Raw genomic sequence first — 20056 nt, 5'->3', positions numbered from 1 at the left:
TCAATAAAGTATTGGACGGCGGGGTTTTGCATTCAATGTCAGCTGAGGGCACTCATAGCTACTACAACGACAAGTAAGGATCTGTCACCGTCTCAATAGTCAAATGGAATGATCTGGTCCTCATTGACTCCCAAACTCTCAGCATTTCTTTAAAAATGTTCGATTAACCAAACTGAAAAGGCTGCAATGTGTATTTTCAAACAAGTGTTTAATTAAAGTTCTCATGCTTTTGGACCTGAGCATGAATTCTATGACAAATGACCACATCTAACAGTGGATGTACGTACAGAAAGGTTTCCAATAAGCAACCACAAGTAGAAGTTGTAGAAACAACAAGTTTCTACTTAAGAGTAGAAGTGCACTCACAGATTTGTGTGATATCTGCAAAACGTTAGGCAGACAATTAACTTCTATCTATTGCTTCAGTCACCTAAGAGAGTTTTGACTGACCTCCAAAGTTCCCGAAAACTAAAGCTGCTACAAACTAGATTAGAAACAACCACCCACCACACACGAACGCTCTTGGCAAAGGAAGACAGTCAGAAAAATCTCCAGGGCCCATATTTCGCAAAACAAACTGGTGCTGCAGGGACTCCAGTCCTGTTAGCCACCTGCAGCAAAGCGTAAGGCAACTGGCTGCAAAGGACAACCTCTATACGAGGCTGCATTTTGGTCTTTTAGAAGTGCCAGACTTCTGTTTGGGAAATCCAGCCCAGAGGAGACAAGCAGACCGCAATTAACGGTACAAACATCTGAAGGCACCTGCAGACGAAAAGCAATGGCAGAGATAGTGGCAAATTTGCAAACAGATGGTATCCAGTGTCCCCTCTGACATGACACATACAGGAGATTTGCAAAGCAAATACCTGTTCCCTTGAGCGGTGGCTGCAGAACATGCTCTCAGGAGTGCCTGGCAAACACGATGGCCTTCGCGGATCTCTCCTCAGGTCCTGCAAAAAGCAGGGGAGAGAAAGCCTGAGAGCTGACACCATGCCCATAGTGCTGCCTTGCCTCTGCCTGCTCTCCTGCAGCTGAGCGAGCTCCGAGAGGCCATGCAGGAGAGGGCACACTGGCTGAATCTGTCCTTCACACTCACAGAGATAGGCCAGCCAGGAGGTATTAAGGTTGTATAAAGGGTCTTTGGGATACACGTGCTTGCAGGCTGGCGTGTTTCAGGACTCCTGGGGACTCTGGTTCCCTGAACAGTCCCACCATCTGTCCCAGAAAGGAGAAGGGGAGGCCATAAAACACTGTTTCTCTGCAGGTATCTGTGTTGGCACAGTATGGATGGCTTCTGCACTCAAAGCAGCTTCCCCTCTATTTCCACAGGTCCTTGTTCAACCACAATGCATTAGAAAACCTGCCCACAGGCTAGGCAGAGTCCAGTATTTCTTTCTACCTAGGCAGGAAGACAGATACCCTCTTCTTCCATTTCATACCAAAGTGCAGAGGTCAAGCATCCAAACCCTAGGCGAAATGTCAGCCAGGATCCCAAAGTCCTCAGCCTGGCAGTCCTCAGCCTCCAGGGCAGGGTCAGGCTGACAGCCACAGCAGGGCAGGCTCTCCAGACGGGCCATGATGTGAAGGGGCTCTGCTCCCAAATAATCTCGCTTCCCATTGCAGCCTGGCAAAGCTTTGGTATCCACACAGTTATGGTGTGGCCACCTGTAGTGTGCCAGAGGACTATGGCTCCCTCACGTGTCCTGGAAGCCTGCCTTCTTCCTGTTCTGACTGAGCGGCTCCAATGTGTCTAGTCAGGCACCTACACACCGAGCACCATGTGTGGCACATGCCTCTCCTGCCTGGGGGTGGCAAAGGCCTCCCTTCACTGCCCACAGCAAGACCTCTGGGAATGTGGCATCCTGCTGGTGTGTGCAAGTTGCTTCAGGCTGGCAGCGATGGCAGAGCTCCCTTGGCACAGCTGCAGCAGTCCCTGTTGAGGCTACGGCCATCCTCATTTTGATCACAGCCAGGAGGTGCTGCCAGGGGATGTAGATGTGAGAAGAAGCTCCTCTGCTGACAGTCCCTCCTGCACTCCCTTGTGCTGCCCCAGTGCAGGTGGCTCCTGTAGCCAAGGCCACCTTGGAGCCCACCTCCTCTTCCTGTGCTTCCTGCCACACTCCTGAGCCTGATGAGCCCAGCCTAGCTGAGGAGCCAGGGTCTGGCCTTTCCTTGAATGATCCTGCCTTCTTCCCTGTTCCCCCACCACCAGATGACATGGCTGTCACACAATGCAGACTGGTCCCTCTTGCACCAGGCCTAATCAGTCTTCACATGTTGTGCAAAGCCCAATTCTTCCCCAACACTCCTCCCTGCTGAAGCAACACCCGGTCTGACCCACAGGTCATGCAGTCCTTGACCACGACCACCCTGCCTTGGTCCAGCACTAGGGATCTGGCACCCAGGCTGGGCAAAGCATGCCCACCCCTCCCTCATCTGTGCCTGGGCCTGGCCCACAGACTGTGCCAGCCCTGCCACCCATCTTCCTCCCTGCTCAGGCCTGCCCCAAGCCAGGAGAACTACCCCAATGCCCAAGGCATGTCCACAGTTGCTGCCCAGATCCTTCCAGCTGGTGCCAGGGGTGCCAGAGGTATGGTCAGATGCTCTCCGGCTACGGGCAGCCAGGAGGATACAGTCACTTAAGCCGCAGGCCTTGACACATTCTCAGGCGTGCCGTGCACTGTTTTCAAGCTGGCCATCCACCCCAAGGAAAGGATTTGAAATGACCAAGCTCTTGCAACACCAGGTTTCCCTGGCTCCTCTAGAAACACCAATTTTGAAACCCTCCCAGGCCATTTTCCCACCTCCCGACCTGCCCTGATGTGCTCACAAGTTATGACAAAGCAGAGTCTTTGTTAAATACATATTTTTATTATTATTATTATTATTATTTACTTTCCACAAATAATGGGAGCCTGGCTGAAAGTCTACAGGTGTTTAGAAGAGAGAGGATCCATTTGAGTAGAGGAGGCCAAAGTAACTTTGCTAAAAGGCTGTCCAAGCTGGCAGGGAGTGCTTGCAGCTAGAAAAGTAGTGGGGAAGGAGGGGTTGGGAAAGGAGGTGGTGGTGACCTAGGAAGGGGTCCTGACAACCAGATACCAATCCTGTCTTCAAAAAGGGCAAGAAGGAGGATGTGGAGAACTATAGGCAGGTCAGCCTCCCTTAGTCCCTGGAAAGGTACTGGAGAAAATCCTCCTGCAGAGCATTTCCAAACAAAGTGAGGGCCAGAAAGTGCTCAGGAGTAGTTAGCCTGGATTGCTGATGGGAAAATGCAAAGCTGTTTCCTGAGGGCTGGTCTTGTCAGTAAAGACTGAAGCAAAAAAGGCATTCAGCAACTCTGCCTATTCCATATCCTTTGTTGCCAGGGCACCCACCCCATTCAGCAGCTGGCTGACATTTTCCCCAGTCTTCCTTTTTCTCCTGATGTATTTGAAGAAACCCTTCTTGTTGTCCTTGACATCTGTGGTGGTTTTACTTGGGTAGGCAGCCGAGTTCCACCAAGGCCACTCTCTCACTCCCCCTCCTCAAAGAGAAAAGGGGGAGAAAATACTACACAAAGAGTTCAAGGTTTGAGATAAGGACAGGGAGATTGCTCAACAATTATCATGATGGGCAAAACAGACTCAGAGTAGGGAGACAATAAGATTTACTGCCTATTACTAACAAGCTAGAGAAATGAGAAACAAAGGAAAGAAACCAAAAACACCTTTGCCCCATCCACCCTCTTCCACCTCCTCCCCCCAGGCAGCACAAGGGCATGGGGGCATGGGGGTTGTGGTCAGTCTATAGCACTTTGTCTCCACCGCTCTTTCATGGTCACTCTCTGCCCACAGGATGCCGTCCTTCCCGAACTGAGCCGGCGGGGGCTGCCCACAGGCAGCAGCTCTTCAGGCACTACTCCCACATGGCTCTGTACCATGGGGTCCATCAGGGGCAGCCCATGGGTCCCACATGGAGCAGATCTCCACACTGCAGCCCCCCCATGGGTGGAGGAGCCCCCGGTGGAGCAGGTGGATGTGGCCTGGAGGAGGCTGCGGCCCATGGAGAGCCCCCGCAGGAGCAGGCCCCGGGCCGGAGCTGCAGCCCATGGAGAGGAGCCCACGCAGGAGCAGGGGGTCTGGGGGGAGCTGCCGCCCACCCGTGGGGGACCCGTGCTGGAGCATGGGGGATGGATGGACCCCGTGGGACGGAGTCGTGTGGGAGCAGTGCTTGAAGAGCTGCTGCCTGTGGGCAGCCCCCCAGGCTCAGTTGGGGAAGGACAGCATCCCTGGGAGAGACCCCACATGGAACAGGGGCAGAGAGGGACCAAGAAGGAGCTGCGGAGCCAAAGCATTAGTGACTGACCACAGTCCTCATTCCTTGTTCCCCTGCACTGTTCAGGAGGAGGAGGTAGAGGAGGGTGGATGGGGGGAAGAAGTTTGTAGTTTCTTTTCTTTGTTTCTCACTGTTCTTACTTGTTAATAATAGGCAATAAATTTCTCTAATCTCACTGAGCCTGTTTTGCCCATTGAGATAATCATTGAGTGATCTACCTGACCTTATCTCTGCCTTTGAGTACTTTACATCACATTTTGTCCCCTTTCTCTTTGAGGAGGAGGAGTGAGAGATCAATTTGGGGGATCTCAGCTGCCCAGTTGAACATTGACCACCTGTTTGGACCCATACCCCTCCTAGCACCCCCCATCCCTTCTTCTTCTAGGGCCCTAACCCATGGGATTCTTCCAAGCAGATCCCTGAAGAAGCCAGAGTTTGCTCCCATGAAGTCCAGAGTCACAATCATACTTTCTGCCCTGCTTCCCCCTCGCAAGAACCTGAGCTCCACAATATCATGGTCACTGCAGCCAAGGCTGCCCCTGACCTTCACACCTGGAACCTCCTGGACTGTTTGTGCCAAGCTGTGTGGTCTTTGCAGCAGAGGTCAGGGTGGTTGAAGTCCCCCATGGGAACCAGGGCTTATGATTGAGGGGTTACTTCCAGCTGTCTGAAGAAGGCTTCATCTACTTCCTCTTTCTGATCAGGTGGCCTGTAGCAAACACCCACAACAGTATCAGCCACGGTAGCCTGTCCTTTAATCATTACCCATAAGCTCTCAAATCACTCTTCATCCACTCCTAGGCAGTGCTCCATGCATTTTAGTTGCTCGCTCACATAAAGAGTAACTCCACCACCTCGTCTTCCTGGCCAGTCTTTTCTAAAAAGCACGTAGCCTCCCAAGACAGCATGCCAGTCATGTGAGCTATCCCACCACGTGTCCATGATTGCAACGAGATCATTACTCTGGTGGGGTCTTGTGTGTTGTTCTGGGTTCTCCAGTACAAGCAAACTGTAGACACATTGAAGTCAGTGCAGCACATGCTTGGAGGGCCAGCTCTGACAGGCTGCTGTTGCAGCACACCGAAGAGGCAATGCTAGGTACTGGGGCTTTGCTCCAGTGCCTCCCTGCAGTTCCCGCATCCCCTGCTCTAAGGGACCAACTCAGGGCCAGCCTAGCATCGAGAAGTGTGACCTCTTTTTCTCCCTGCATGGTGAATGTTATATATGGAGTGGTAATTCATGTCGAGAAAATGGTTGATATTAATAAAGAAGGGGGAGATTTGGGAGTGTGGCCATGGGGGTTGGAAAGCCCCATGGTTGAGATAACATTAGACTCTTAATGATGAGGCCATCAGGAATGTAAAAGAGTTTAGCGGGAACAAAGAAGGGTGATTCAGGAGACTCCATGCAGTCTTGGGTTTCTTGTTCTCCAGCCATTAAGGCATGGATGTTTCTGTGTGTTTGCTGTTGCTGTTACATTCAAAGCTGTTTGACGAATGAAAAGTTGTTTTGAAAAGAACTGCTGTGGGGAGAAGGGTATAAGAGGGGAGCTTGTCCTCAAGATGAAAAAGGCAACATGATGAAGTTATGGCATCAACAGAGAAGTAGCAAGAAGGAATGAAAAGGAACAGGCTAGCGGGACACAGACCAGGATGGGAACAGGCACACTGATCGCCTCATGAAGATGGCTTCGGCCAAACTCAGCAAACAGCTCCGAGAAGCTCGTCCAGAAAGTCGCTGCAAATGGGCGTACCGGAGCTGGGAAGAAGCTCAAGCTGAGAGAAGCGGAGCCGCGCACACAACTGCCCCTCGCTGGTCAGCAGTTGCGCGTTAGGGGGAATCGGACGTCCTTAGGAACAAAGACTGTCCTGGCAACCTTACAGCTTATTCTCCTTCTTACCAATCAGACAGTTTATGAGCCTGAAATATGGGACTAAATTGAGGTCGAGGTGAGAGACTCTGCAACTAAAAATGACAAGGTTGCAGTGGGATTGCTCGACACCTGGCGAGCAGCCTCTGAGGCCTTAATGAGCCATGTGGGACCACAGTCAGAAGCATGTGGTTTGCCAGACAGTGAGGGAGCTGCAGGCTCCTTTACTGATCTGACTGCTACGTCATCGGCCCCTCTGCTGCTACAGCCATTGAAGGCTTTTGCTGTTTCACCCCCTGTTGATCTGAACGTGCCTTTTGACCCAGGCCTCATTGGCCTTTAAAAGGAGATAGATATGCTTTTCTTCGATCCAGGAAGAACGGGATACATAAGGCCTGAAGACTGAGTTGCTGAACAACTTAAAGTGAGACATATTGTTCAAAGGGAATGGAAAATGGAGAGTTGTATGTAATCAAGAAAAGGAGTGGAAAATGGAGACTGTTGAGTTGTGGAACTTGGAGGATTGTTTGTTACCTTTTCTGATTGTACATATGTGTAGATGTACTCGAGTTTAGTAAGTCATGGAATTTAAAGGATTGTTTGTTACCTTTCCTGATTGTACGTATGTATAGGCATACTTGCGTTTAGTATGTAAAGCAATGTTCTGTGTATTTAGAATGTTTGATGTTTGTGTGTGCGTGTTGGTAGAGCAGAGACTCCCCGTGCGCCCAGCACTGTTTACTTGCGTTTTATAAATATTCTTTTATGTTACTAAATTCAGAGTTGAGACTTCATTTCTAACAGTGAACGAGGGGGCATCAGCTCTGCTCATCTCTACTTACAGTTCCTCTACACCAATGGTAGACATGCAGGATGGGAAGCAAAAGAAGGATAGCAAATGTTATAGAGACCAGTTCCCTGACTGAAAAAAAATAGATCCATTTAGGCCAGAGTTGGTTAATTCACTGAGCTCCTTGCCTTGCAGTTCACCATGCCTCTTCCAATGTAAGGTGTCTGCAACAGATGTTCTCAGATTGCCTGGGAAAGCTGATGGCCTCCATGGAGGTTTCCTCAGGCCCTGGGAAAAGCAGAAAGGAAGACATGAGGTGCCACCATGTCCATTGTGCAGCCTTGTCGCAGCCCAAGCTCCTGCTCAGCAAGCATGGTCATGCAGGTCTGCTTGCCACACAGGAGGTGCTGTGGTGATATGGTGAGTGTTGCCTGAGTAGAGACCAAGCATCCAGACTCCAGGAGGCAGGCTGGCCACAAGCCCAAGGACCTCACCATGGTGGTGTCCCCAGTGGGGCTGGGTCTTCAGCTGGCCCAGGAGGCCATGGGGCTCTGCTCCCCAAACAGACTTGCCTCCCCAGGGTGGCAAAGTGGTCTCGGCAGGGCTTTGGGGCGTGCTAACTTACAGACTGGCCTCCTGCAGCGCTCTGGGAGATGGTTGCTCCTTGACCAGTCCCACCAGCAAGCCTGCAAAGGTGAAGAGGAAGCTATCAAACACCACTCCTCTGCTGACATCTGAGCTGCTGTGGTGCTGTCACAGTGCAGATGGCTCCTGCACGCAAAAAAGCATCCCCACCACAATCTTCTTCCCCACAGTCTTTGCTTGCCCACAGCCCAGGGAGGCAGCACTTCCTACCTCGTCCAACTCGCTGCCTTTCGTCTGCACCACAAACAAATGCTGTGCACCCCCCAATGCGATGCCATCGATTCTCTGGATGTGACGAGGGTGGGGGGTGTGTCGCAGCTCCAGGAGCCTCCCTGGTGGCTCTGGCCGCTGTCTCTCAACCCTGAAGACATTGTATGGCTCTCTTTCCCGGTTGAAGATCCGGGAGAACGTGTCATGCCTGAGGATACGAGAGAGCCGTGAGGTGCTGCGGGTGCCTGGCAGCAGCCCCCATGCTCAGCAGTGCAGTGGCAGCACCACTCACACGTCCTGGACAGCTGCTCTTCTCTTGTGCTGCGTGACCAGCTCCATGGTGCGGTGGTCAGCAGCACGCAGCAGGGGAGGTGCCGGGCACTGAGCTAACGTGTGCAGCCCATGCCTCTCCTGCCTGGGGGGCTGCAGGGGCAGAGTCCTGTCTGTGCTGCCCACAGCAAGGCCTGACTTCTGGCCGTGTATCATCCTGCTGGCAGCTGCAGGGAGCTTCAGGCTGTCACGGACTGCAGCAGCACCAGCACAACCTTCGTTGTGGCCACCCCTATTGTGACTGTAGCCATCGTCATTGTGACTCTGGCCAGGAGGAACCAGGGGGCACCTGGAAATGTGTGGCCAGGGGTGCCAAGTAGGGGTGGTGCACACCTGGCCCTGGGCTGGCTGTGGCCCCAGCAACACCTTCTTGGCCCTCCACCATGCTTAACAGCAAACTTCCATTGGTCTGGGAGCAGAAGTGTCCTGCAGCCCTGTCCTTGCTACATAGGGCCATTACTTCAAAGTGCGGTGTGACCCATCTCTGGTTTTTGCCCTTGCTGCAACCTCACTGGCACCATTTTCAGAGCCCAAGGTGCTGTCAGGCCAGTCAGTGAGGGTCACAAGTCAGTGAGCCCTTTGGTGCCTCACCATTTTTTGAGACACACCTCCCCTAGATCCGTCCTGTTTGAAGAGGGACAGAGCTCCCTTTTCCAGCGGCAGGAGGTTATGTGTAGGTATCTCACCTTGCTTTTCCAGCAGCACTCAGACCTGCCTGGTGCCAAGAGGAATGGTGTGAATGCAGAGGAGAACAGGTTCACTCATGTGAAAAGAGCTTGGCATTCAATTTCAGCTGAAGGTACTGATAGGTGTTAGTAAAGGCCTTTTTAATTATTTTTTTTAATTAAAGGTCTTGTGCCTTTGGACCAGAGAATGTATTGATTATAAGATCAAAGACTAGATCAAGCAGTCAACATACATAAAGGTTTCTAATAACTGACCAGAAGTTTTAAAGTAGATGTGCACTCATGGACTTGTACAAAATCTGTGAAATACTACATGTATACATCCAATTAAATTGCACCTGCAGCTTTAGTCACCTAAGATGACTCCCATGCCCCCCACTGCAATGGTATGTAAGGGGGATTTCACACTCTAACTCTTGCATCGCTGGCCTCCATGTGCACTGCACAGGCAAGGGCAGGATTCAGGAAGGCATGGCCCATGGTGAAGGGGCTGCCTTTGGGGTGTCTTCAAAGGGCAGAATTCCTGGGTATGTCACGACTTGCATTGCTGCACTGGGTAGGTTGACCAAAGTCCCACCGTGACAGGCTGAGCCCTGGAGGTATTCCTAATCCCCCTGTCCCTAATGAATCTTTAGTGGCACCACGGATTCACAGAGAGATAAAGGGAACAAAGAAATGCAAGTGTTTAATCAGGACAAGGACAAAGAGGTGCTAGACATGGCATGGAGTACCGAGTGTGAGCTCATCACAAGCACCAGATTCACATTTAGCAGGTTTGAAATAGCTGAACACAGGGCATAAGAAAAGGCCTAAAAAAGCAAGTCGGATACTCTTGGTGTGGACTTGGACTTGCTGTCAGCTAGCCTGCAGACCAGCAACTCACCCATCAGTGGAGACAACTTCCTGGCCAGCTGCTGGGGAAGATGAGATTAAACCTGGTGCAGCTTGAGCATGGTGCAGACCTTCTGGGGAAAACAGATATCGGAGGGGTGGCTCATAGGACGTGGGTGAGAGCCATAATTCCCGCATCCGTGGTGTTTGGAGAGGAGCCTCACAACCTGCTCTGATGTACACACAAGGCTTTGCCTGGCAGCTGTCCTCAATTTCCCACCTTCCTCATGCCACTGCAGAGGCCCAAGATCTCCCTTGAGAAAGCCAAAGACTCCTTTGGGACTTGGTCCAGAGACTTTTGTCTAGTTACCCAGAACTAATGAATGCAAATCTTTTCAGAAAGATTTTCTGTTTGTTTTTTTTTTTTAAATGGATTCTCCTTTTAGGTTTCAAAACCTGTCGTGAAGGCTAATGGCTCTGCAACTGTCCATCAGACCACGGTTCTGGGAAAGGTTGCCCAGCCCTGGGGCTGCCAGTTGGGTAGGGGGCAATTGTCCCCTCTTGTCTCCAGACAGCTGCATTCCCCATATGTGCATGGGCTAGATAAGGAACCAGACCTAAGGGACTGCAGATGTCTTGATTCGTGCCTACATGAAGTGTTTGTTAACTATGGCACACATAAGCTGCTATGGACAGGTTGTGAAATAGGACTGCGACAGCAGTGAAGATATTCCAGAAGGTTGACAGTAACCAAAATGTGAGAAGCTGGGGGTTGGCTTCTTCTCACAGACAACCAGTGATAGAACTAGAAGGAATGGCCTCAAGTTGTGCCAGGGGAGGTTCAGGCTGGAAATGAGGAGACATTTCTGCTCAGAAAGAGCAGTCAGGCACTAGGATGGACTGCCCAGGGAGGTGGTGGAGTCACCGTCCCTGGGGGTGATCAAGGAGAGGTTGGACGTGGTGCTTGGGGACATGGTTCAGTGGTGACATTGGTAATAGAGTGATGGTTGGACCAGGTGGTCTCAGAGGTCTTTTCCAACCGTAATGATTCTGTGATTCTACGCACAGTTCACTACATTGCTGCAGCACTCTGCTAAATCAAAATCCCGCAAAACGTCAAATATCTTCAGATATGTAAATTTGATATTAATACACTAAACATTCCTTATGTGGAATACCTAACAAAGCCCGGTCAGAGCATACTGGACTGCAAGGCAGCTCGGTCAGGAAGCACCTCACCATGCAGGACAACCTTCCAGAGAGGGGTGGTTTACTCAAAACGACGTACAGAGCTGTGTAATGCAGAACCCTTTGAAATGGCCACCCTCTTGCAGCATCAGGGGCAGGTGGGAAAGATAGACAACAGCAGAGCGATGTGCGTAAGGCTGGGCGCAGCCTGCCTGCTAACATAGGGCCCTGCCTTCACACTAGCGAAAGAGACAGCAGGTGATACCCCTTCCTGACAATGAGAAGCCAACAACCTTGTATTACAAATTCTAAATATATTTATTATTCAGTTACATTTGCTTTTCATTGCACAATTTTTTTTCTTTATCCCCATGTTTTGCATTTTTTTAAAAAGCTGTTAGGAGTTTTAGAAACTGTTAAAATGATCATGTAAGTCAATTTAGGCACAGTTCATTAAAACGCAACTACATTTCTTCCACTTATTTCTCTCTGAAAAATTTATGGTTGCATTTGAGCTCCAAATTGAAACACATTTCACAGTCTACACTTTTATGGGCATCCTGTCTGAAAAACAAGGTTTGATTAAGTAGTCTTGCCTTATCAAAGGTCTCCAGCAAAGCCTAAATGAAAGCTACTCCTTTTCCAGAAATGCTGAAATCAACACAACCCTAAGATAAGAACCATAGTGGCTGACCAATTTTTATGCTATCCAGATATAGCATGACAATAAAGCAGTCCTCAAGGGGACATAAAAGTCCCCTGAAAAAAAAATTACTCTAACTTGGAAATAATTTAAATAATTTATTCTGTATGAAAAATAAGCAAAAAATTTCCAGCGAACAAAACCCAACATGGTGGCAGGGAAAGTGTCATATCACATGGAGTGCTGGGGTTGTGTCAAGCACTTCTTCATACCTGCTATGGCAATAGCTTGAAAAACAGTGTCATATTCCTGGACTAAACTCAGTGAAAATGGCTTTGAAGTCTGAAGCTGTCAGGCCTGCTTGACATGGCTGAAAAACTGTGAGCTACGAGATTTCTTATCTAGCTGATCTCTTTGGTGAGAAAAAGCCTGATCGCTTCTAGTGTAAGATTCACGATGGATTTAAAGCTGTGTCTGGGGTGAGCTGTTTTCGCATACATCTGCATACTGCAGAGTGTGCACAGGGTGCAGGAAAGTCCACTCTAGAAGACTTGAAATGAGCTGAAGTTTGGTTCAACAATGTTGTTGCAAATATATATATATTTTTTTATTTTTTTTTACAAAAAGAGTAGTGTTAAATAAGTGACCGATGCTAAAGGGCTTTTCCTGAAAGAAAAATAACATCTATCCCCTCTGTAATGTTTCAGAGACAAAAAATGTTGATGATGTTTTAGCACCCAGTTGCTGCTATGTTAGAAACGAATTAAATATTTTTGAAAGCTGGGTAAAGATTTTGCTGTGGAGAAAATGAGATGCCAAAGTCTTTGTATGATTCTAATACGTGAGCATTTAGTGCCCCTGAGTTCCCTCCTGACTACTGCTTTCAGTGGTAGCCAGAAGAGCATCTCACATGAGCACAGGCAGTGCACAGCCTTTAATCCCCTTCATGGGGGAGTTATGTTTGCAGGAACTTCTGATTATACAGATTTTTTATTTTTAACTTCAGGAAAAAAAAAAAAAAAAAAATCAGGCTTCAGGGAACCAGCAGGCAATACTATTCACTCCTATATGTGCCACAACAGATGTGCACGGTTACAGATTAAACAGCATTTGCTTGCTCTGTCTGGGACAAGGATGTCTGCATCAGCTCTGCACTTGGGGCAAGGAGAATCATTCCCCCCTCGGGAGCTGCTGCTGCACTCAGACCCCGGGGCTGCTGACAGCATGTTCTCTTCATGCTCTGCCCCATCAGCCCGCAGCCCTCATGAGCACATGAGAGGAGACCCCCAGACACCAGCAAGGCACGGGGGTGTCCATGCTCTTCCTCTGTGCAGCTGCTGACCCAGCTCTGCACAACGGGGACAGCCTGCATAAATGTGGTCGCAGGGGCCAGCTCTGAAACCAAGGATGGGGACAGCCTGCAGCTGATCTTGCCCAAGGCAAAAGAGAGAGGTGCAAGGGACGGAGCAGCACAGTCTGGAAGGGGGAGCGCAGAGCCACAGGTGGCTGCAGACACGGGACGAGGTACTGGCACCCGGGAGCTAAGGAAGCAGCAGCTGTGGGCACAAGGACATGCAACAATTCATCAATCAGGAAGGGCTGTTCATGGCTGGCCATGGTCCCACGATCCACCCGTCGTCGAGACTGCACTTCCAGCACTGTTGCTGAAGGGTTTGCAGCAGGCTGGGCGTCTTTGGTAGAAGGAGGGGAAGAAGCCACTGGCTGAAAGGGCCGAGAGACCTGCAGCTTCTCTGGTGGGAAACAGCCCGCATCATTGCCCCGTTAGAGTGGGAACTCCAAACAGACAATCCTCCTTCACATATCACTGAAGTGCTGGCCCTTGGCAGCCCCAGTGCAACCTCCTGCATCGAGCAGGGTTATCCCCAGCACCAGGTCAAGGTAGCTGCAGCTTCGGAAAGCCACAAGCTGCAGGGCCAAGTTGTGAGGCAAGAGAGGGCCATAAGGATTGCTTTGGAGTCAGCTGCAGAGCTGTCTCCCAGGGCAGGAGGACAGCAGTCACGGGAGCCACGCTGTTGTGTCTGGGGGTGGGAAAAGAAGCCAGCAGCTGCCTTCACTCTCCCATCCTCATGTCATAGGGGCAGCAAAACAGGTTGTGGTCCTAGAGCTTGACAGGTGGTTCCTCCAGGACAAGAAGAGCAAGATTTTCCAAAGTCTTACTACCATTAGTGCATGATCTTCTGACATGAGTGAGTGACAAGCAAGAGGACTCTGAAGAAGCTCATCATGTCCATCAGTAACTGTGTGGTGTCGAATGGGAAAATGTGACCATCACAAGCCAAGAAAGTCCATGCTGCCTGAAGCATCAGTTTTTCCCCCAGACAAAAAATCTAGAAGTTCTCTGTAGGAAGTGGAGTCTGCTGCAGCTGTGGAGGTGCAAAGAGCTGCAAGGCCAGCACCCTCAGTACATGCCAATGACCATGTGGAGGTTCCTGAGCTCCAGCTCCATCTGTTTAATTTGGACATCTCTCTGGTTTACCACCTCACGCAGTCTACGTATTTCTTCCTGTTGTCGGTAAAACATGTGCAGAAGCTGGAAGAAAAGACACATTTTGCTTCCTTTACACTAACGAAGCACAGACTGATCCTGTCAACTGCTACCAGTCCTGCCACATCATTTATGAGAAAAATGACACCTAAGGAGGGGGCTTTCAACCAAAAAAATGGTCCTCAGCAGTCTCCTGCTATCTTGGGCTGTGAACATAAGTCTTTCTCAGAAACATTTGGCAATGCTACTCTGCTTAAATCAACAGAAAATACAGCCTGCCTAATGCTGATGACAGAGGAGAGTATTTGGACTCTAGATTCCTGGATCTGCCACATCTCCTACTCTGACCTTAGGACCTTATCCTTCTTCCTTCTGATCATGCTCTTTCTTCACTGGGTGAGACGAGCGCGGCCTTTCACTGTGCATGCAGCAGAGCACCCAGCTCTGAAAGGGTTGCTTCTGTAACCTCAGGGGGCAGGTTAAGAGATGCGCAGAATAATATCATTTTCACACCACAGGGAAATTCAGCTCTGTAAATTCCTACCCTGTCAAGCTGCAGATGTTAAAATCTTGCATAGCTAAAATGGGTGTCTGAGCATGGCTGCAGGAAGAAAAGCCTTCCAGGGCTCCTAAATGCAAACAAGCTGCATCTATTCAAAAATGTCCCTGAGCTGCCAATGACTGTGGGCTTTCCAGTCACCACAAAGACCTCACACTGGTCCAGGCTCTGCAGAATAAACCCTCTCTGGATTCTGCTACATTGTGAATGGCACCTTTTAGCCAGTTGACTCTGGGTCTCCCCTCACCCAGCCCCAACCCTTCAACCCAGGCCTTCATACCTCATTTTCAGTTTTTGGTGGTGGGCACTCAAATACGTCAAAGCCATTGGAAAGATGCGTTTGGTCCTTTTTTGGCAACCTCTCCCTCACTTCCAGCTGCTTTCCACTGTCTTGGATTTCACTTTTCTTCTGCATCTCCACTGGTGCCGTTGCTTCTCCCCGGCCTTGGTAGTGGTCAGTAGTTTTCAGCCGTGGCTCTGGCTCGAGATATTGCGGTAAGGAATCCACATTTCCAGAGCCTGGTCTCAAGGACACCAAGAGAGGTCCTAGGGAGGGAGGCAGGTGACTGGTTAGCACTCACAAACCACATTCAGAAATCAGCAGTAAGCAATTCTTTCAACCAACCTGAAGGGATGAACATGGAAGCACCTGACAGGAAAGCTTTCCAGAGTTCACAGCGGTGAACATTTCAGCCACTAATTTGTTTTAGTCTACAGCTACATTTGTTACATCTCTCCTCTTCCTCTTTCCAATTTCTCAGGCCAGAGGGCCAGCGGCATCTTACCCAAGCCCTGGGGAGCTGAGGGGTTGGGGAGCTCTCCGTGTGCTGACCTTTGTTAATACCGTTCAGCCACTCCTGCGCTGTCAGTGCTGGCTGGGCTCCAGTGGTCAAGGGGTAGATGTCTTCCTGGTATGACTCCGACTGCAAGCAAACAAAGGAGTCGCTACATCAGAAAGGTTTTGCTTCAGAAGGATCATACTGGAATGTGGTGGAGAAGGAAGCTTGTTTCACCTCAGCTCAGGGAGTATGCCAAGAGCACTCACTGCCGTGTACAGCCAGTTGACCTGACAGTGAGGCACATGAGCAGAGGAGATTGCTGAGTGTGTCCTGCACAGGAAATTTGGCCACTACATGGAGATCTGAGTTACCCAACCAAGGATAGTTGGCAGGACTGCCCTACTAGCTGACCAGCTTTGTGCCTCAGACAGGGAAAAAGAAAATCCCTTGTTCTACCAGCTCTCCTGCCACCCAGCAGGCACAGAGAGGAGGCACTGCCCTCTTATTCACTGATACTTGTCCCCGACACAGGCATGACCTGAGGCTCACTTACCCGTCGAGGCACAATCATGGAGACGGGCTCTATCAAGCTTTTAGTTGGGATCAGTTTGTAGAAACGGAAAATCTCACAAGCCGACACTTCAAGGCCTCTTTTTGGCATCATTCCTGGCGGGATAGCGTAAAAGAAACAAGGTATAAATCTCCTGAAGAAAGTTAGTGTCATCCATCATGGAAAAAGGACCGCCAAACAAAGGACCACTGAACAACAGGAGTTGGACTGCCAACTCAACAGCAGTGTGGTCTGAAACTGTGACCCAAAACTGTCTCAGTGTCACAAATTACAAGTAAAGTCAATCTTTTTTTTTTCTTTTTTTTTTCTTTTTTTTTTTTCTTTTTTTTTCTTTTTTCTGTCAGACCACATGGTTACACACAGGATTTGTGGTTCTCGTGCTGAACCTCCTGTTCATTATTCCTTCTCATGAACTGGAAATAGAGTGACCAGAACTGAGCAGACCTGGCAGGTGATGTCACAGGTGATGTCACATTTCCATTTCACGAAGTGACTTTTAAAAAGATTATGACAATAAAATCAGGACGCTGTACACTGGAGGGAAACAATGGCAACAGGAGTTCAATGCTGGAAATCTTGGGGCAGAGTCCCAAAGGGCAAGGAACACCCTGTACCTCTAAATGTGGTGTTAGACATACACGGTGACACTCACCAATTCCTTTCTGTGGTAAATGAGAATGATATTCCGTCAGGTAGTTCAGATATGGCTTCTCAGGGCTTATCTCATAGTACCGTATATTTCCATCACCCTAAACACAAAGGAAATGAACATGACTCAGGTTCTGCTATCCAGCATGAGGCTCTGAGAAGAATGTATGGCCCCAGAAGCCATGCAAGGTCAGGAACATAAGCACCTCCCATGTAAATATTTACCCCCAAATTGCAGTGTGGGGATCTGCAGCGTACCTTCCCACAACAAACACGGCTTGTCTGCAGTAGAAAACATGGCCTGACACCGCAGTATCCTCAGACCCCACCCCATCAGTCCTCAGGCCGATGTGCCTTAGGAGCACCCATGACTTCGGTCTGAACAATGCTGGTGACACAACACAGGCTAAGAGGAGAATCAGACCAGCATTTGCTGACTCAAAAGGCGCTCACCTTTCCAACAACGTAAAGCATGTTCGTGTCTGAGTCGTAGAAGGGAAACAGGAGCCCCGAGGAGCCATCCAGATCCTCCTCCACTAAAGGCACAGAAAGGTCATTCTGGGCAGGACACAGGAAAAACAAACAGCTAGAATCACCCGTGGGTCACCTCGAGTCAGGAACACCTTACTTGAACCCCACCTTGGAGTGACACAGACTTCCTCAAAGCTCCACAGGAGGGAAGCTAGCGAGCTCTCGACAGAGCGCAGCATGTCAAGACATCACTGGGTACTTGGCCATGTTTCAGGGGTAGATATAATACGAAAAACTGCTTGCTTCTATGTGAAGGCCATATGGGCCGCCAGACTCAGGAGGATGAAGGGCATGTCTGCACTGTACACCGAATTATTCGGGTTCCCTTACTGTCTCTGGTTAAGGTGATACCTTGACAATAGTGCACCACAAGAACAAAAACAGCCTACAGTAGCTGACAAGTCTCAGCACTGCACGGTGAGAAGATGTGCACTGCAAGGGCAAAAGTCCCTATCAGCCTTTTGCAGCTAAGCCTGGACACAGCATACCGCTGCGTGCACAAGTCAGCTACGTCCTGTAAGACCAGGGTAAGACCAGCAGTGCAGAACAGAGCAGTGAAACCCTGATGTGAATCCATGGCATTACCCCTGTGCTCAGCTTTGTGGAAAGCCTCTGGATGGCAGCACAGCGACCTGCCCCCCATATACAAAGAAGCCACGTCCAAACACAATCAAATGGAAAATCAGAGACTTGGTCTACCAGCTTCGTCTGGTACAAAGGGTGACACTGAGAGAAAGAGGCAGAAGGCTGTGCTGCAAAGTAGCTGGTGCAGAGGACAAAGTGATATGGCAAACAGAGGAAAAGCATCTCACTGGGGGGCAGAGGAGAGTTTCATGAGGCTTGCAACCATCATAATAGAGAAGCATGTCTTAGAATTGACGTCACCTCAATACTCTAATGTAAGGAGTCATTGGAAATAAAATATAAAAAATAAAACATAAAACAACAACATATTTTCCTTCCTTGAGGTCTTTTTTGGAGTATGTTTGCCTAGAATTCATTTATCTTCCAGTACCAGTAACAATTTTGCCGGTAAGAGCACTAAGAGCTACTTTTAACTGGGAACTACAGGAACCATCCAAAGGTCCCTTGAATTTTTTATTATTTTTTTTTCTGCAGTAGGCACAGCATTATCCTTGCTCTGGTGGATTTCTATGTGCAAAGCTTTGAGATCTTCTTCAAAATTTATGCTCAGTTAATAGCATCATAACAATAGAACTTATCACCCATTAAGAACTTGACAGTCACTTCTGAATTGCTGTTATAAACCAATTCTTGGGTATTTGGCAGGTGCAAAAGTTAAAGTGACAGCAAAAGAAAGAAAAATGAAGATTCTATGGTAACAATTGATGGTTCAACTCACTTGATCCCACAGTGCAATTTGCCTATTATTCCACCGAGATGTTCCAGTAGAGAGCAGCTTTTTCATGTTTCCAAGGAACAAGACTTTATTGACTCTGTGAGACTTGTAGCTGGCTTCCTAGGAAGAGAAAACACACTGCAAGAGTAAGAGACAGCCTCTTCCCTTCCTCCATTAAAAAAATGGAAGGAGAAATCACATCAAGGCAAGAAACCACCTTCCCCTGCCCATGAAGCTGATCTGGGCTGGCTAAGGCACATCAGGCCATCTTTGTGCAGCTACATTTCACGTTACATGACACTTCTAGCCCCAGAAGCCATGCAAGGCCAAGAACGAAAGCACCTCCCAACAAAACATTTAGCCCAGAACTTCCACGTGGGGAAGTCAGTCACACCTGAAATATCTCCCCAGCCTGGCTGAAACTACAGTGAGCAGGATTTCAAAGCCATCTGAGAGAGGCAGCCTAAATTCTTCAAGCCCACACCCAAAAACCCAGTCAATTCACAAGAGGGTAATCCCTATTAGTGGTACTGTTGACCTTTCTGTGTACACAAATACACAAATGTGTGCACATACATCCAAAAGGCAGTCAGCATCACCTTACCAAGAAATGCAAAGTACAGACAAATGTACACTTGCATCCACCTGGCCACCTGATCTCTACTGGTCACCCTAAGGAATCCCACAGCAGTACCCCTAGAGGACTGCAGGAGGGAACTATGAAAGCAGTGCACTTCAGGAAGGGTTTTAGGGAGAGAAGAGCTTGTTAGCAATATGCAGAGAACCTGTTGTCAACAGCAGCAATTCTTTCATGAAAAGTAAAAGACAATTCTACTCTCTGATGCCTCAGACAACACTGGGCACAGATCTGTCTTCTCTAATGGCAGTGAGTCTACCCAGAAGAGGAAACAATCCACGGGTGAGATCAGCTGGACCACAAACCACTGAATACCACCTACCTGTAGGACTGTTCCTGAACGAGGTTCTATGACACGGATCTTTCTGTCCCGGCAGGCTGTGGCAAGGAGGCTACCATCTGTGTTGAACGACATGGAGAGTATCACATCCTTGTGAGCGTCAAGGGTCTTCACTGGGTTCGAGATGACAGCCTCCCTCGTGTCAATGTTCCAGATCATTATCTGGGCAAAAGAACAAAAAAAAAATAATAATAATAATAAAAAAAAATCAGACATTTGCTGCCTAACGAAGTGGGGACTTTGTGTACCCTCTTTATTTCTTCCTTTCTTCTCCACATGTGTACATCTTACTGTCATGAGCTGCAATTCTCCAGTATTTGAAATAATCCCTGGTACTTAGATAAGTATATCAGGGACATAGTGTCTGTTCAGAATCTCTGATATTCTCGTTTCCTTTAGGATCACATTTTATACAGAAAAATGACTAACATCATGGCAGATATAGGCATTAGCACAAGAATGAAGCCAAAGGTCATCTATGGCGTTTGATATTGCCACGGAAAAGAAGAGCAGACTGAAGTTCATCAGAAGACTGGAAAATTACCCAGGCTTTTTGAAACCCGTGACAATGAACTCCTGCCTGTTGGGTTGCTCAGGGATTTTCTCCTCAGGAAGGCT

The 20056-nt window shown here is 49.0% G+C and overlaps 1 protein-coding gene across 2 annotated transcripts in view; it reads right to left on the bottom strand.

Annotated features, from left to right (window-relative positions):
- Positions 1 to 12539: 12539 nt before the first annotated feature.
- The window catches only part of CORO2A (coronin 2A), a 44706-nt gene continuing 37189 nt past the window's right edge, over positions 12540 to 20056 (bottom strand). For both annotated transcript variants that reach the window (XM_084503823.1, XM_084503824.1), the window contains 8 exons: positions 19421 to 19600; positions 18465 to 18581; positions 17024 to 17128; positions 16575 to 16671; positions 15905 to 16017; positions 15405 to 15495; positions 14853 to 15118; positions 12540 to 14058 (listed from right to left, as the gene is read on the bottom strand). In XM_084503823.1, the coding sequence (XP_084359949.1) occupies positions 13927 to 14058; positions 14853 to 15118; positions 15405 to 15495; positions 15905 to 16017; positions 16575 to 16671; positions 17024 to 17128; positions 18465 to 18581; positions 19421 to 19600 (1101 nt within the window). In that variant the 3' untranslated portion in view covers positions 12540 to 13926. The remainder of the gene's footprint in view (positions 14059 to 14852; positions 15119 to 15404; positions 15496 to 15904; positions 16018 to 16574; positions 16672 to 17023; positions 17129 to 18464; positions 18582 to 19420; positions 19601 to 20056) is intronic.

The sequence above is a fragment of the Aythya ferina genome (assembly GCF_964211825.1).
Source record: "Aythya ferina genome assembly, chromosome: Z".
Taxonomy (NCBI): Eukaryota; Metazoa; Chordata; class Aves; order Anseriformes; family Anatidae; genus Aythya; species Aythya ferina.
This window is presented reverse-complemented; position numbering and strand designations above follow the sequence as displayed.